The 16,550-nt window shown below is 44.4% G+C and overlaps 2 protein-coding genes across 3 annotated transcripts in view; both read left to right on the top strand.

Annotated features, from left to right (window-relative positions):
- The first annotated feature begins 4,117 nt into the window (after positions 1 to 4,117).
- Positions 4,118 to 16,550, top strand: part of Twsg1 (twisted gastrulation BMP signaling modulator 1) — a 37,268-nt gene continuing 24,835 nt past the window's right edge. Inside the window, exons 1-2 of one of the 2 annotated variants that reach the window (XM_021217751.1) lie at positions 4,118 to 4,228; positions 6,684 to 6,840. In XM_021217751.1, coding sequence (XP_021073410.1) covers positions 6,721 to 6,840 — 120 coding nt within the window. In that variant the 5' untranslated portion in view covers positions 4,118 to 4,228; positions 6,684 to 6,720. Of the gene's footprint in view, positions 4,229 to 4,392; positions 4,661 to 6,683; positions 6,841 to 16,550 lie in introns of those variants that run through there. The other variant, XM_029531487.1, reaches the window with a different exon arrangement.
- On the top strand, positions 13,487 to 15,772 carry LOC110335554 (T-complex protein 1 subunit eta-like). The gene is given in 3 exon segments (XM_021217750.2): positions 13,487 to 13,817; positions 13,819 to 13,948; positions 14,468 to 15,772. Coding segments are annotated over 3 exon segments (1,632 nt in total). The 5' UTR covers positions 13,487 to 13,521; the 3' UTR covers positions 15,674 to 15,772.

The raw sequence follows: 16,550 nt of genomic DNA, 5'->3' as shown, positions 1-16,550 counted from the left end.
ATTCTAAAAACAAACAAAACTTTCAAAGGCACACCCTCAAGAACTGACTTCCTCTGGACAGGTCCTACCTTTCTCAGTTCTCCATACCTTAACATATATGTTCAGGTTTTCAATCCATCAGTAGATTAAGCTACTGGCTAGCTCAGAGCCCTCGAGGTCCATCTCTGGAAACTTGCTCATAGACCCGCTTAGAGGTGTATTTTACAAACTTCTCAGATGTCTCTGAATTCACGTGGACAAAACTAACTAACATAACACTGGAGAAGTTTCTCGAAAATATCACCAGTATTAAAAGGAACACCTAGGGCCAGAGAGACAGCTTAGCAGCAGCAGTTAAGAGCACTGGCTAGGGGCTGGTGAGATGGCTCAGTGGGTAAGAGCACCCGACTGTTCTTCCGAAGGTCCCGAGTTCAAATCCTAGCAACCACATGGTGGCTCATAACCATCCGTAACAAGATCTGAACACTATCTTCTGGAGTGTCTGAAGATAGCTACAGTGTACTTACATATAATAAATAAATAAATCTTTAAAAAAAAAAAAAAGAGCACTGGCTACTCTTCAAGAGGACCTGGGGTCAGTTCCCAGCACCCACATAGACAGTTCACAACTGTCTGTAATTCCAGTTTCAAGGGATCTCAAACCCTCACACAGACATACATGTAGGCAGAACACTAAATATAAATTTAAATACTTTTGTAATTGTAAATAAAAATTTAAATATTTTTTAAGGAACATGTAGATTTTTTTAAAAATATTATATATAATGGTATTGAGGACTGTGTTTTCTGTAATGTTTATAAATGTGTGATTCTGCAGGACTCAGGGAACTAGTAGCAGCATACACAAAAAGGAACAGTGTTGGGAGACAGGCTTTCTTTCACTTGAAAGGCTAGACTGGGCCTGGGGCTTGCAGTTTTCCTGTGTGGTCTCCCAACTGCTAATGATTACAGGCAGGAGACACCAGCAGGAACAACATCTGTAAGGGTAAAATGGAAAAGCCTCTTATCGTCAAGGGTCACCATTGCCGGGGTCTCCTCGGCCACACATGTGTTGTGTTTATGCTCAGAAGGGTGGAATCTAAAGTGAAAACAGATTTTGTAACTAGCTAAACAAGTTTGGACCTACCGTGATGGGCAGCAGCGAGCCATGTCGTTTGTGAAGGGCACATGTAAATATTTCAGTGGTCCTTGAGAGTCATTTTGCTGAAAGACACGTGTCTCGTGGTAGGTGCCTCAAGGTTTTTGTCCTTGGAGATCAGTTTATAGCAATCCTGCCGACATGACTCCTCCTTAAAGCAGAGTCCACAGTCCCTTGAAAGACATTGGTTTTTGCCTTTGTCCTCTTTCTGCTGCAGCAGCGATGGAGATAACAGAGCAGAGAGGGGAATTGGAGAGTGGGGTGTGCTGCTACGGGGCTTGCCACCCCACCCCACCCTATTTCCTGACACAAGCTGGTGGAGAGGCTGAGAAACTGAAGCTCCTCTGACTCAAAATCTGTAAACTCAGCTGATTTGATCCACTCAAGAAAGAAAAACAAAAAAATGAGCCCGCGACGTCTTTACCAGAAGCTGGCAAAGAGGTGTTCCCATTTTCGCTGGGTTTTTGTTTATGCTGGGACCCCTCACTTGGCCTCCTATGGGTAGCAATGAGGTTAGAACCAATCAGAATTGGGTCAAAAGCCCCAGCTCCCAAGAGTCCTTGTGGACTAGGCTCAGGCCCCATTCCCACCTCCATCCCAGAAAACCAACTGAAAAAAAGCTGGTGGTACAGTCTCTGGGTTATATAGGGAAAGGAGGCAGAGCCCAAGTTTCCCTGGTGGGTCCTGATGATCTCTTTGATCTGGATGTATTCTCATTCATGTGACCTTGGGCCATCATTTCAGGGTCTGTCACGTAGGATATTGTTGGTGTCAAAAAAATCTCCCTTGCTTAGGCGCAACATTAGTCCTTTGTTGCAGTATGTTCATCTATCCAGAATGTTGTTCCGAGGCTCCAACATGGAATAGACTCAGGAGACCTCACAGGACAGGAAGGAAATGAGAGAAACAAAACAGAGTTTGCATCAACAGTGGCTGAGCATCCTTACAGGGCACAAATAGGGGCTCCTTACAGAACCACCAGCATGGATGGAGCTCCAGGGATAACGAGGAGTGTTTGATCCAGGGCTCCTGAAACCCAAGTCCCTTGGCGTCCCTTCAGGGTGGGTAAGCTGACAAATCACATAGTACCCCACATGGGAAGCAGACAGAGAACGGGGGTCCAGGTTATCAAACTTCAAAGTCAGCCCCCAGACTCCACCCTCAGTCTTTACAAACAGTGCCACCAACTGGGGATATGTTCAAACACGCAAGCCTACAGTGATAGTATTTAATCCATCACAGTTTTATTTTTTAAATGCACTTATTAAAATAAATGTTATATATGTAACTACTGGGTTTAGTTTTAATGAAATAATGAACAATTTTAACTAAAAAATTTTAATTTCAAATGTAGATACAATACACATAACCTCTTTGAAACATTCCATGTTTTCAGCAGTATAGAATCCTGTGAACAAGAGGTTTGAGATGGTGATCTATAATATCATTTTAAATGGTTGAACTGGCCCATTGATCTAGTGTATCATAATCTCTGTAACTCACAAATAATGCTGAGAATAAGATCCTTAAAATTTAATATGTTAGACCCTTATTTTCTTAGGATAGTTTTCTCAGGGGCACTTCATTTAATGTGTGGGATGTATATGTGCCTGTTAGTGTGTGCACATGTGCATGACTGATGTATAAGGTACTCTTATAGCATTCTATATTTAAAGTAGTGTGTGCACATATATGTGCACTTGAGCACATGTGTGTGCACTTGAGCAATGTGTGTGCACACACATGTATATATGTGCGTATGTGTGTGCTTGCACGTGTGTGTTTGCACTCCTTCTCTGGCACATGTGTGGAGCTCAGAAGATGACTTACAAGAATTGGCTCTCTACTTCCATCTCGTGGATCTTGAGGTTTGACTATAAGGTTTGGTGGCAGCTGAATATAAGGTCATCAGATTTGGTGACAGGTCCTTATGAGCTGAACCACCTTGGATGGCTTTCTTACCTTTAATTTTCCTAAACAGGGCCTCTCATGGCACCTGGAACTTCAGTGAGTCCAAGAATCCTCCTGTCTCTACCTCCTTCCAGGGCTGGGTTTCATATATCAAACCCCTGTGTCTGGCCTTTACATGGACATATGAATCTGGACCCCGGTCTTTTACTAACTGAGCCATCTACTCAGCCCCTGATTTTTAAAGAAAACCTATGCTTACTTTACAAAGTGTAATAATACCAGCACTGTGACCCACATTAGCTAGTAACTTATTTTTATCCATCTCAGTCAATCACTTTTTTCTAGGCTGCTGCCTTCCAGTAAACCAAGGGGAGTTGAAACCGTTTAAGATACTTCCTAGGTTAAGTAAGGGTTTGACACTAGGCTATTGCTCCCAAAGTAAACTGGCCATGTGGGCTCCAACTCAGTGGCTCTGGGATACTGCTGGAAAAGCAATGGTTATGGTAAAGACCTAAATGTACTTTATTTGTGGGCTATTGGTGGGATAAGCCCCATCTTCCTAAAGTACAAGGCTCAATGACTGATCAAGCCAACACTGACCTGACCTCCTGTTCCAAATGAGGCCTCTTCCAGTTGGTCTCCCTCCCATCCAAATGACATTCCTGAGCAGGATTCACTGCTGCCTTCTCTCCTTTGTGGCAGTGCCAGGATTGACACTTTTATGAATTAGTGACCGAAGTGTGGGACAGATCCGTATCCAGTGATCCCTAGGTGTTTAAACACGTATTTAAAATGAACCCTGCCTCGCATGTGGAGTATCAGTCCTGTTCTATTCATCCGCCCTGTGCCTCATTCTTATATCCAGTAAGGAGGAAAAATCAGCGCTGTGGCAGGGCTGCTGAACCGCAGGGCACAGCGGCTGGCGGCAGAGGTAAGCCGCCCAACAGGTGGCAGCAGACCAGACGGCCGGTGGGCGGGGTCCGGCTCCGGGAGAGGCCGGAGCGCACACACCTGGGGGCGTGGCCGAGGGCGTGCCCAGCCCGGGCTCCAGGGGGCGTGGCCTGCTGCCCGGCGCGGGCCTGGGAGCGGCCGGGGACAGCGCGGGCCTGTGTGTCCGCGTCGCCGGGGTTCGCGGGAGCTGCTTGGAGGCTCGGCCGCCGGGAGGAGGCCGGGGCCACGGTGAGCGAGCGCGGGGCGCGCGGGCGCGCGGGCGCGCGGGCGCGCAGGCGGGCGGCGGCTAGGAGGCCAGGCCGCGGCGCTCGGCGGGGATGCGGACGCCGAGAGGCCCGAACGGCGGGGACAAAGGGCCGCGGTGCCACCGCCTTCGGAACCTCCGGGCGCTGGTGTGGGGCGTCGCGCTCCTCCCCGCGGTCACCTGGATCCCCGGAGGACGGCGGGAAGACGCTCCGGGCAGCCGGGGGTGTCTGTGGGTCCCCGCGGCTGGCGGCGGCGGAGGGGGCGCACCGGCTGTTGGGCAGGATGCCCAGGGAGCCGGCTGGGTCCGCGGGGAGCGGGCGAGAAAATGGGATTACTAACGGTCTCCCGCCGGCGGTCAGGAGCTCTGGACTTTCTGTTTCAGAACGGAGTCATACCCCATGCAGAGCCCGTGGTGTAAGCGCCATCTCATAGTTTTGTAACCAACAGGGTCCACTTTCTCACCCGCCCTACGTCAGAATTGCATTTTATTGTTTTGAGGGGATTTATTTTGATTCCTTTAAAAAAAAAAAAAATGCATGCGTCTGTATGCGTGTGCACACTTTCGTCCTGGTGCTGCTAGGGGCCAGAAGAGGGCATTGGATGCCCCAGAGCTGAACTTGCAGACCCTTGTGCCCTGCCAATGTGGGTGCTGGGAATTGAACTCGGGTCCTCTACCAGAGCAGCAAGTGCTCTTAAAACATCGAGGCATCTCTCTACCCCCCTCTTTTTATCGTTAATTTATCTAACTTGGAAGTAAAGCTGGCCTGCAGTTCATTATCCTCCCGCCATGCTTGCCAAATGCTAGGATCACAGGCGTGTCTCATCAGGCCCAGCTATTATTTAATTGATTTTGGTTGGGAATTTGTGTTTTAGCCTTAAGAAATTATATCTTTACATCTTTAGTGGGTGCACGCGCGTGTTTATGCACGCACGAGCGTACCTGTGCGCCTGCGCTATGGTGTGTATGCCAAAGGACATCCTTGGAGGGAAGCAGTTCTCTTCCTTTTGAGTTTGAGGAGTAGAACAACTTAGGCTTTCAGGCTTGTCAGGCAAGTGTTGTTAGCCACCTAGCTATCTTGCCAGCCCCAAATTATAACCCCTGGGAGAATTTGTGCTGGTGCCCCTCTGTCTTCTTTCTGTACTATGATACCTTCTTAATAACAAAAGAATCTACCGTACTAACAGAAAGAATATCTTCACATTTACCTACACTTCTTTTTTTTTAAATTATTTTATTTATTTTATTTTTTTAATATTTATTTATTTATTATATGTAAGTACACTATAGCTGTACACTCCAGAAGAGGGCATCAGATTTCGTTATGGATAGTTGTGAGCCACCATGTGGTTGCTGGGATTTGAACTCAGGACCTTTGGAAGAGCAGTCGGCGCTCTTAACCGCTGAGTGGTCTCATCAGCCCCTTACCTACACTTCTTAATGCAGTTCATTTGCTGACTTTTATTACTGGTGCATTTATTCAAATGATTGTGGTTCCTGTGCCTTTCTCCAAAGTACTTTACTAACAAAATTTGATAATCACCAGAATAATTTTCCTTTACAGTTTGGCTTTGATACTCAGATTTTTAAAATTGGAGCTGAAGGTATAGTTCATGGTAGAAACCTTGCCTCACACGCAAGACACCCTGGAGTTCACCTCCAGCTGCACGTGTGAGCACATACACAGAGAACTTAAGGGGTGCTTTAATGTAATACAGAAGTAATATCTTTAAAGATGTACTTTTATTGTTTTTAATTATGTGCATGTGAGCGTGTGTTCAGTGTTCAGGTGCCCCAGGAAGTCATAGGATTCAGCTCCCCCCTGAAGCTAAAGTTACAGGTGATTGTGAGCTGTCCCAGATAGGTGCTGGGAACCAAACTCAAGTCTTCTGATACTGCAGTACATACTCCTAACCACTAAACCATCTCTCCAGCCCGTGTGTGTGTGTGTGTGTGTGTGTGTGTGTGTGTGTGTGTGTAAATAATTTTTTTGAGACAGGGTTTCACTAGTTAGCTGTAGCTGGCCTTGAACATGCCTCCTGAGTCCCTGCCTCCAGAGTGCTGGAATTTAAAGGCCTGCACCACCACACCTGGCAGTATTATTAGTTCTTACATAAATTGATTTTAAATAGAATTGTGGCAGTACAGTTGGATCCTTCCAGATGGCTGGGGCCTCAGCAGTGTTAACTAGGATTTTACTCATCCCCAATGTCTGAGGAGTATTCGAGGTTCATTCTTTAAAGATGGCCACCCAAGCCTGAATGTTTGAATGTTTAAGTGATCTTTGAGAATGTTCCTCAAATGATCCCTGGGGGCGGGGAGGTGTTGACACAAGCAAGTAACTCTTGACTTATATTCTGTGTGTTTTGTTTGTTTCCGTCTTAGGTTGTAACCTACCACTTGCCTTTGAATTAAAGTTTCCGTTTGCTTTGTTTCTAGCTTCTTGGAAGCTACCGAGTGACTTCTCTGAAGAATCATGAAGTCACACTATGTTGTGCTAGCTCTAGCCTCGCTGATGTTCCTGCTGTGTCTCCCCGAGTCCCAGAGCTGTAACAAAGCACTCTGTGCCAGTGATGTGAGCAAATGCCTCATCCAGGTAGGATTCAAGGTCCCTTTGTTACTAGGGAAACATACTGTGCACCTATAGGGGTACACACAACGTCTGAGCAGTGGCAAGGGTCGGAGGTACTGAACTTTGTTTTTTATCTTTATGGCCATCTTCCATCTGACCAAAATTGGTTCGAGAAGTTCAATCTGCAGTATGCTAGTCTGCTGTATAAGCATGCTCTTATGGGTGATGAGCATGCTAGTGTCTATAATCTAGCTTAGATGGCAGAGTCTTAATAACTATATTTAGAAGACTTTTAGCCTGTCAGTTAATAGATAGATTATTACATATAACGTATTATTTTCCGGTTGCTGTGTAACAGATTATATCAAAACCTAGCAACTACAGGCAAAAATGCATTATCTCATGAAGCTTCTGAGGGACTCAAGTCTGGGAGGCAGTGTGGCTGGGTGGTTCCAGTTCAGGCTCCCTCGGGTGGCAGGCAGATTGCTGGCCAGAACTATAGACTCTTCTTCCAAGTATGTAAAAAAGTATCCTTTCCAATGGAATCAAGGCATCAATGTAATTACCTGTCATTTTGCTGAGATGAAAAGTGACAGTCATTTGTAAAAAAATGAAAAGTGACGTTCCTATAGCTGGGAAATGGTTGTGGGTTTGACCTGTTCTGACCTGGTTTCTGGCTGCTAAGCCCATGACTCTTTCACTCAGCATCCTGGTTACTGTTCACGATGTTGTGACAGTGACAGATAAATTATGTAGCTTCTCTCTCCCCATCCCTCCAGCAGTCTTTCCTCCCTTTGAGGGTTCATGTCTTTTGTGGCCTCCATTCTAGGTGCTGACCATGGCCCATGAAATGTATTAGCTATGCAAACAGGCTGAATATGTGTGAAAAGTTTATGGCCAAAGTGTTTCACATTTTGAAATTTTTAGAAGTGCATAAATATACATGCCAATATGTATGTATGTATGTATGTATGTATGTATAAGACAAATATACATTACACACACACATATGAAATTACCTTGGTTGTGAGACTCAGCCTAAAGGATAAACCTATTTGTTTGACATGTGCTTTGCTTTGCCTGAGAGTGACCTTATGCAGTATTTTTAGCATGCTGTTTTGACTCCAACTCCTCATCGTCTGTCAGATGTGGAATTTTCCACTTGTGATGTCATGTTCATGCTCAGGAAGGTTTAGGGTTTTGAGGCTTTCGGATTACACATTTACAAAGAGAGACACACAGCCTCTGTTAGCTTTCCACGTAGAGTGAGTCTACCAACTTTGGCTGTAATTCCCACTTGAGACTAATCATAAGTAATTTTATAGATCAAGGATTTTTTTTGTGCCTATTCCTGATATTTTCCTCCTTTTCATTAGTAATTTGAATTCTAGTTACATGAATCACATACCCTGTAGAACCTTTACTTGCCTTTCAAATCAAACATTTAACTAAAGAAATCTTATTAATTTTAACTTTATCATGCCTCTCTGTGTGTGTGTGTGTGTGTGTGTGTTAACTTAGGGGACCTTGTTTCCTTGGTGTCCTCCATCCCCTCTGACTCTTAGACTCTGTCTGCTTCGCCTTCCATAGGGTCCCCTGAGCCCTGAGGGAGGGATCTGATGGAGTCACTCAGTTAGGGCCGAGTGGTCTGAGGTCTCTCACTCTGCACATTGGCTGTGCGTCTCTGTTCTTGTCTGTTGTGGGAAGAAACTACTCTGTTGATGGCTGAGCCAGGCACTGATTGTATGTTTAGGTTACTTCACTCAGGATGATATTTTCTAGTTCCAATTACCTGTGAATTTTATTTTGTTTGTTTGTTTGTTTTTGTTTTGTTTTGTTTTTCGAGACAGGGTTTCTCTGTGTAGCCCTGGCTGTCCTGGAACTCACACTGTAGACCAGGCTGGCCTCAAACTCTGAAGTCCGCCTGCCTCTGCCTCCCAAGTGCTGGGATTAAAGGCGTGCGCCACCACTGCCCAGCTTTTTTTATTTAAATTTTTTTATTTTTTGAATTTCTTTTTTTTTTTTTTAACCAGTTAAATAATACTTCATTGTATTAATGTATCACATTTTCTTTATCCATTCATCTATTGAGGGACATCTAGATTTTTTTTCCAAATTCTTGTATTTTGTGGAATAGTTTGAGGGGTATTGGCATTAGTTCTTTGAAAGTCTGGTAGAATTCTGTGCTAAAACCTTCATGCCCCGGGCTTCTGTTGTTGTTGTTATTATTGTTGTTGTTGAGAGACTTTCAATGACTGCCTGTACTTCACTAGGGATTATAGGCCTGTTTAAATTGTTTATCTGATCTTGATTTAACTTTGATAAGTAGTACCTATCAAGAAAATTACCCATTTTTTTTAGATTTTCTGATTTGGTGGAGTATGAGTTTACTTTTTACGTCTGTGGGTTTCCTCGGTGTCTGTTGTTGTGTCTCCCTTTTCATTTCTAATTTTGTCAGTTCAGGTACTGTCTTTCTGCCTTTTAGCTAATTTAGATAAAGGTTTGTCAATCTCACTGATTTTCTCAAATAACAACAAAAACAATAACAACAACAAACCTTTGTTCCATTGATTCTTTGGTTTTTGTTTTTATTTGATTGATTTTAGCCCTGAGATTGACTATTTTCTACTCCTTTTGGGTGTGATTTCTTCTTTTTGTTCTACAGCTTTCAGGTTACTCTGGCATACATAGTGAGTTCCAGGTTAGTCAAAACCACACAGTAAGATCCTGTATAATAAAATATATTATAATACACTATAGTACTGACTACAGTGTTTATATAGCAAGAAAACCTATTTTCTCTGCTTTCTTTGACATTAACTGTAGCCATCAATGATAGGGCCACATGATCCTAGAGCAAGTTGGAAGCTAACCTTGGCTATAAAAAATGAAAATGAGAGTCAGATGGTGATGGTACATTCCTTTAATCCCAGCACTTGGGAGACAGTGGCAGGCAAATCACTGGTCTACAGAGTGAGTTCCAGGACAGCCGAAGCTACACAGAGAAACCCTGCCCTGAAAAACCATGAGTGAATGAATGAATGAATGAATGTGAAAGAACGAAATATTTGACGACAGCTTTTTACTTAGTTGATATAGCTGAAAGCCACTAAAGGAAGTTGTGGTGACATTGTTGGGAATTCTGGAAAGCCCTTTCCTCTGTTCCCTACAGTTTCCTCAGTAGCAGTTGAAATCAAATTTCCTGTGTTTTCCTTACTAGGCCCCCAGGTTGGGCACCACTTATAGTCCCCCTTTGGGGATTCTTCATTTTTCCACCCCACCCCTACCCTACCACCCCAGTTTCACTTCCAAACACTAGACAGGAGAGAAACAAAGACAGGAGAAAGAGATCCCTGATTCTTTTTTTTTTTTTTTTTTTTTTTTTTGGTTTTTTGAGACAGGGTTTCTCTGTGTAGTCCTGGCTGTCCTGGAACTCACTTTGTAGACCAGGCTGGCCTCGAACTCAGAAATCCGCCTGCCTCTATCTCCCCAGTGCTGGGATTAAAGGCGTGCGCCACCACACCCTGCTTGAGATCCTTGATTCTTAATTTCTTTGTTTTTGTGACCGCAGCTACGAACAAACCACAAACAACCTTCCTAAATAACCAATACCCTCCTCACCTCTTAGAGCTCAAGCAATGTCAGAGTTGGAACCTGTTTCTGCTGGGGCAGGAGGCAAACCATGATCAGCTGCTACAGGCATCCAGGCAGCCCCATACCTGGGGTTAACACAAAAGCACATTCTTACAATACTTCTGTGGTTTGTTTTTATTATTATTATTATTTAAGAAACCAAGATTCCAGACTCAGTTCCCAGAACTGAAAAACAGAAGCATCCCTGAGCTAGTCACTATTTCTTAGATCATTTAAAGAAATGTATTCCCTCATTTTTGTAATGTGCCTTTGAATCCTCAGATTGACCATGGGAGGTAACTTTCTGGGTCCTATATTCCTGAAAGTGGACTTTTTCTGATTGTATGCCTGGATGATAGATTGTCTGGATATAGAATTTAAGTTTTAAAGCCATGTCAGTATTATCTATGAGAAACGCACCACACATAGAAGTTTGATGCCAGTTTCTTTCTTATTCCCTATGAGTAACTGTTTCGTTATTTTCAGAACTTTTAGTATAACATCTGTCTTAGTGTTCTGTTGCTGTGAAAAGACACCATGAGAAAGGCAACTTTTAGCTGGGCGTGGTGGCACATGCCTTTAATCCCAGCACTCGGGAGGCAGAGGCAGAGGCAGGCGGATTTCAGAGATCGAGACCAGCCTGGTCTACAAAGTGAGTTCCAGGACAGCCAGGGCTACACAGAGAAACCCTGTCTTGAAGAGAGAGAGGGAGAAGGAGAGAGGGAGGCAACTTTTAGAAAGCACTTATTTGGGACTTGCTGACACGATGAAGGGTGAGTCCATGGCCATTGTGGCTGGGAACAAGGCAGCAGGCATGCAGGCAGGCATGGTGCTGGAGCAGAAGCTGAGAGCTTTCCATCCTAGTCCACAGGCAGCAGCAGGCAGAGAGGAAGAGTGCAGCTGGGCCTACCATGGGCTTTTGAAACCTCCAACCCCAGTGTCATGCCTCCTCCAATAGTAGCATACCTAGTAATTCTAAGTACTCCAATTGGGAACCAAGCATGCAAATGTCCGTCCTGTAGGGGCTATTTTGTTCTGTCCACCACAGCATCCTTGCCCTGACATTTTGAAATGTAAACAGTTGAGCCTAGACACTTGGATATCTTGTGAGTCCTTTGAAGGGGAATCTATTTTGAGCATGTACATTACCTTGATTGCTAGAGCTTTGTAGTATAGTCTAATTTTGCTCTTTTTAAGACTTTGTTCCTGGTTCTGGATCCCTTGCATTTGCATATAAATTTTTGGATCATCTTGTTAATTTCTGTAATAAAACTTTCTAGGAATTAATTTAACATAGTAGGCTTCATTTTTTTAGAAATGTTTTTGGTCTTTAGAAAAAAATGGGTACAGAGTTTCCTTATATTTCTTTGTCTAGTTTTATTCATTTTCACTAGTTTTTTTCTTGTTGAGACAGTCTTGCTATTTTACCTATGCTGGTCTTGAACTTGGAATCCTCCTGCCTCAACCTATTGAGTACCTGGGATTACAGACATGTGCCACCACACCCAGCAGTTTCTGCCTATTATTACCTTTCTTTATTGTGGTACACTTTTTACTGCAGATGAACCAATATTGATACCCTGTGTTATTAACTAAAACACATTGTTTACGTTTGTTCATATAGTTTTTCTGTGGGTTTTAACAGATGCATGCATACGGTGCATTTATGATGGTACTCGTTTGAGGATAGTTTGATTGCCTTAAATCTCCCCTGTACTCTCAGTATAGTCATGCCTCCCTACCTCTCTCCAGCCTTGTAACAACCACTTCTTTTGATTATCTATCTTTTGACCATTGCCAGAGTGCTGTAGAGTTGGAATCATAATAAATGTGTCTTCTTTCATTCAGCGGAGTGTTTCTGCCACAGTTGTTCATGACTACTGTATTAGTCAGAGTTGTCTGGAGGAATAGGACTGCTAGAATAAATCAGTCTATCTCTTTATCTGCCGGCCAGTCTGTCTGTGTATCTATTTATCTGTAGAAAACGGATTTATTAGGATGGAGTATAGGCTGTGGTCTAGCTCGTCCAATAATTGCTGTCTACCAATGAAAGGTGCAAGAATCCAGGACTTGTTCAGTCCATGAGGTCTCTAGTGTGCCTCAGAATCTTGAAGAAGTTAGCTCTAGTGCCAGCGAAGGAGTGGCTTTTCAGTGAGAGGAGACAGGTGGAGAGCAAGCCTCCTCCTGTTTACGTTATCCAGGCTGCCAGCAGATGTGACCAGATTAAAGGCGGATCTTCCCTCCTCAGAAGGTCTGAATTAAATAAAAGTGGATATTCCGGGGTCTGGAGAAATGGCTCAGCACTGACTGCTCCTCCGGAGGTCCCGAGTTAAAATCCCAGCAACCACATGGTGGCTCACAACCATCTGTAACAAGACCTGATTCCCTCTTCTGGTATCTGAAGACAGCTACAGTGTACCTACATATAATAAATAAAATAAATCTTAAAAAAAAAAAAAAAGAAAAGAAAAAAAGAAACTCTGAGTTGGGATTAAATAATTTCTACAACATCCACATATATGACTCCTGCCCACTCCACCCCACCCCACACACAAAAGTGGATTTTCCCACTAAAAAATATTTAAGAAAAATCCCTTAAAGGTGTACCCAGCCTCTTGAGTTTTAGTTAATTCCAGATATAGTCAAGTTGACAACCAAGACTAGCCATCATAGCTACCATTCTTAGTTCTTTTTATTGTTGATCAGTGTCTGGTGGTGTGGCTATATGTTCCCAGCAGTGTTAAGTGAGAGTTCTCACTGCTGTCCAGCATCTGTCTTAGGTATTCACTGTTTGAATAGGTTTGAGGTAGAATTTCATGATTGTTGTCATTTGCAACTCCCTGGGCTGTACAGCTCAGCAAAAGTACACATGTCTAGCATGATGTGAGGACCTGGGTTCCCCAGCACTGAAAACACACACGCATGTACACTCACACGTGTACACACACACACACACACACACCATGATGTGGAACATCTTTCCACATTTTTTTGTAACCATATGTATACCTCCCTTAGAAATTATCTTAAGGGACAACTGATGAGTTGCGGGTACCAGAAGCCACTTCCAAGATGATGCCCACACCAGTTATCCTGTTGAAAGAGGGTACTGATAGCTGCCAGGGCATCCCTCAGCTCGTGAGTAACATCAGTGCCTGCCAAGTGATTGCAGAGGCTGTGAGGACCACTCTGGGTCCCCATGGCATGGACAAACTTATTGTGGATGGCCGAGGCAAAGGAACAATTTCTAATGATGGGGACACAATTCTGAAACTCCTCCATCCTGCAGCAAAGACTTTAGTGGACATAGCCAAATCCCAGGATGCTGAGGTTGGTGATGGCACCACCTCAGTGACCCTGCTGGCTGCAGTTTCTCAAGCAGGTGAAGCCCTACGTGGAAGAAGGTTTACACCCTCAGATCATCATCCGAGCTTTCTGCACAGCCACCCAGTCGGCTGTTAACAAAATCATAGAGATAGCTGTGACTGTGAAGAAGCCCGTGGCTCTGTGATGACAGCTCAGTGGGCTGCGCAGAAGAGCCACGCTGTGGCCAGGCTTTCCCTCTGCACTGGGATCAGCTACTTGCAGACTATCTTGACGGGGTAGCTGAAGAGAGAGCTTGGCAGTTAAGGGCTCGAAATCAAGCTCTTCCAGACGACCTGGGTTTCGCTCCTAGACCTACCCGAGAGCTCACAACCATGTGTAACTCTAGTCCCAGGGCATCTGACTCCCTTCGCAGGCCTCTGTGGGCACCAGAAATGCATGTGGAGCACAGACACACATGTAGGCAAAGCCCCTATACATATAAAAGTAATTTCTTAAAAACTGAATGATTAGTCTACTAAAGGCTACAAATACAGTTAAAAGAAATGCANGAAAATCTAAAGATAAGTTATGCAGTTTCATGAATTAAAAATCAATATTGTTAAATGTCATCATTTCACAAACTGATCTACAAATTTAATATGCTTCTTGTGAAAGTAGGCATGGACACCCCCAAAGCCACAGTCTTTGAAAGAATTAATTCATAAACTCAACTGTGAGGACGATGCTAGGGAAGTCTGCAGTGACAGCCCTGAGCTCCAAGCTGATCTCCCAGCAGAAGGTCTTCTTCACCAGGATGGTGGTGGATGCTGTGATGATGCTTGACGAGCTGCTGCAGCTTAAAATGATTGGCATCAAGAAGGTGCAGGGTGGAGCCCTAGAGGCGTCTCAGCTCGTGGCTGGCATTGCCATCAAGAAGACTTTCTCTTATGCTGGGTTTGAAATGCAGCCCAAGAAGTATCAGAACCCTAAGATTGTCCTCTTAAGTGTGGAGCTTGAGCTGAAAGCAGAGAAAGCTAATGCTGAAATCAGAGTCCACACGGTGGAGGATTATCAGGCAATTGTTGATGCCGAGTGGAACATTCTCTATGACAAGTTAGAGAAGATCCATCAGTCTGGGGCCAAAGTCATCTTGCCTAAACTCCCTATTGGGGATGTGGCCACCCAGTACTTTGCTGATAGGGACATGTTCTGTGCTGGCCGAGTGCTTGAGGAGGATCTGAAGAGGACAATGATGGCTTGTGGAGGCTCAATCCAGACCAGCGTGAATGCTCTGGTTCCAGATGTGCTGGGCCACTGCCAGGTGTTTGAAGAGACCCAAATTGGAGGAGAGAGGTACAATTTCTTCACTGGCCGCCCTAAGGCCAAGACAAGTACCATCATCCTCTGTGGTGGCACTGAGCAGTTTATGGAGGAGACAGAGAGGTCCCTACATGATGCCATCATGATTGCCAGGAGGGCCATCAAAAATGACTCTGTGGTGGCTGGTGGTGGAGCCATTGAGATGGAGCTTTCCAAATACCTGAGGGATTACTCAAGGACCATTCCTGGGAAGCAGCAGCTGTTGATTGAGGCATATGCCAAGGCCCTGGAGATTATTCCACGACAGCTATGTGACAACGCTGGTTTTGATGCCACAAACATCCTCAACAAGCTGCAGGCTCAACATGCACAGGGAGGTATGTGGTATGGGGTGGACATCAACAATGAGAACATCGCTGACAACTTCCAGGCATTTGTGTGGGAGCCAGCCATGGTGTGCATCAATGCTCTGACAGCAGCTTCTGAGGCTGCGTGCCTTATTGTGTCTGTGGATGAGACTATCAAGAACCCCTGCTCCACTGTGGATCCTCCAGCTCCAACAGCTGGCCGTGGCAGAGGCCAAGCCCGCTTCCACTGAGAGGCGGTCTGCACACCTCCTTGTGAGGTGAGGGGGGTGGATGAGAAGATGGTTGGTGGTCTGCTGGGTTCTCGCTGGAGGTTATTTAAATAAAACTTAAGGTTATTTGGTCAAAAAAAAAAAAAAGAAAGAAATTGTCTTAAGACCTTTTGTTCCTTATTCAATCCAGTTGTTTGGTTTGGTTGGTTTTTTTAGGTCTTGTGGGTTTTTGTTTTTTTTTTTTTAACAAGGTTTCTCTGTGTAGTCTGGCTATACTGAAGCTTGCTATGTTAACCAAGTCACCTTAAACTCAGCCATCCATCTCCTCTGCCTCTTGAGTGCTGGGATTTAAGGCACGTGGCACCATGCCTGGCTTTTAACCCAGTTGTTTTATTACTGGGTTTGAGTTCTTCTTACGTCTTGGGTGCAGTCCTTATCAGGTAGGTGTTCACATGTATTTTCTCTCAGTGTGGTTTGCCATTTATGGTCGGAGTATCTTCTGTAGAGCAGAAGTTTCATATTCCAGTGGGGTCGAGTTTATGAATTGATTCTTTCAAAGACTGTGGCTTTGGGGGTGTCCATGCCTACTTTCACAAGAGGTATATTAAATTTGTAGATCAGTTTGTGAAATGATGACGTTTAACAATATTGATTTTTAATTCATGAAACTGCATAACTTATCTTTAGATTTTCGTGCATTTCTTTTAACTGTATTTGTAGCCTTTAGTAGACTAATCATTCAGTTTTTAAGAAATTACTTTTATATGTATAGGGGCTTTGCCTACATGTGTGTCTGTGCTCCACATGCATTTCTGGTGCCCACAGAGGCCTGCGAAGGGAGTCAGATGCCCTGGGACTAGAGTTACACATGGTTGTGAGCTCTCGGGTAGGTCTAGGA

This window comes from Mus pahari, chromosome 18 (genome assembly GCF_900095145.1).
Source record: "Mus pahari chromosome 18, PAHARI_EIJ_v1.1, whole genome shotgun sequence".
Taxonomy (NCBI): Eukaryota; Metazoa; Chordata; class Mammalia; order Rodentia; family Muridae; genus Mus; species Mus pahari.
Note: the sequence above shows the minus strand (reverse complement) of the source record. Positions and strands in the feature narration are given on the sequence as shown.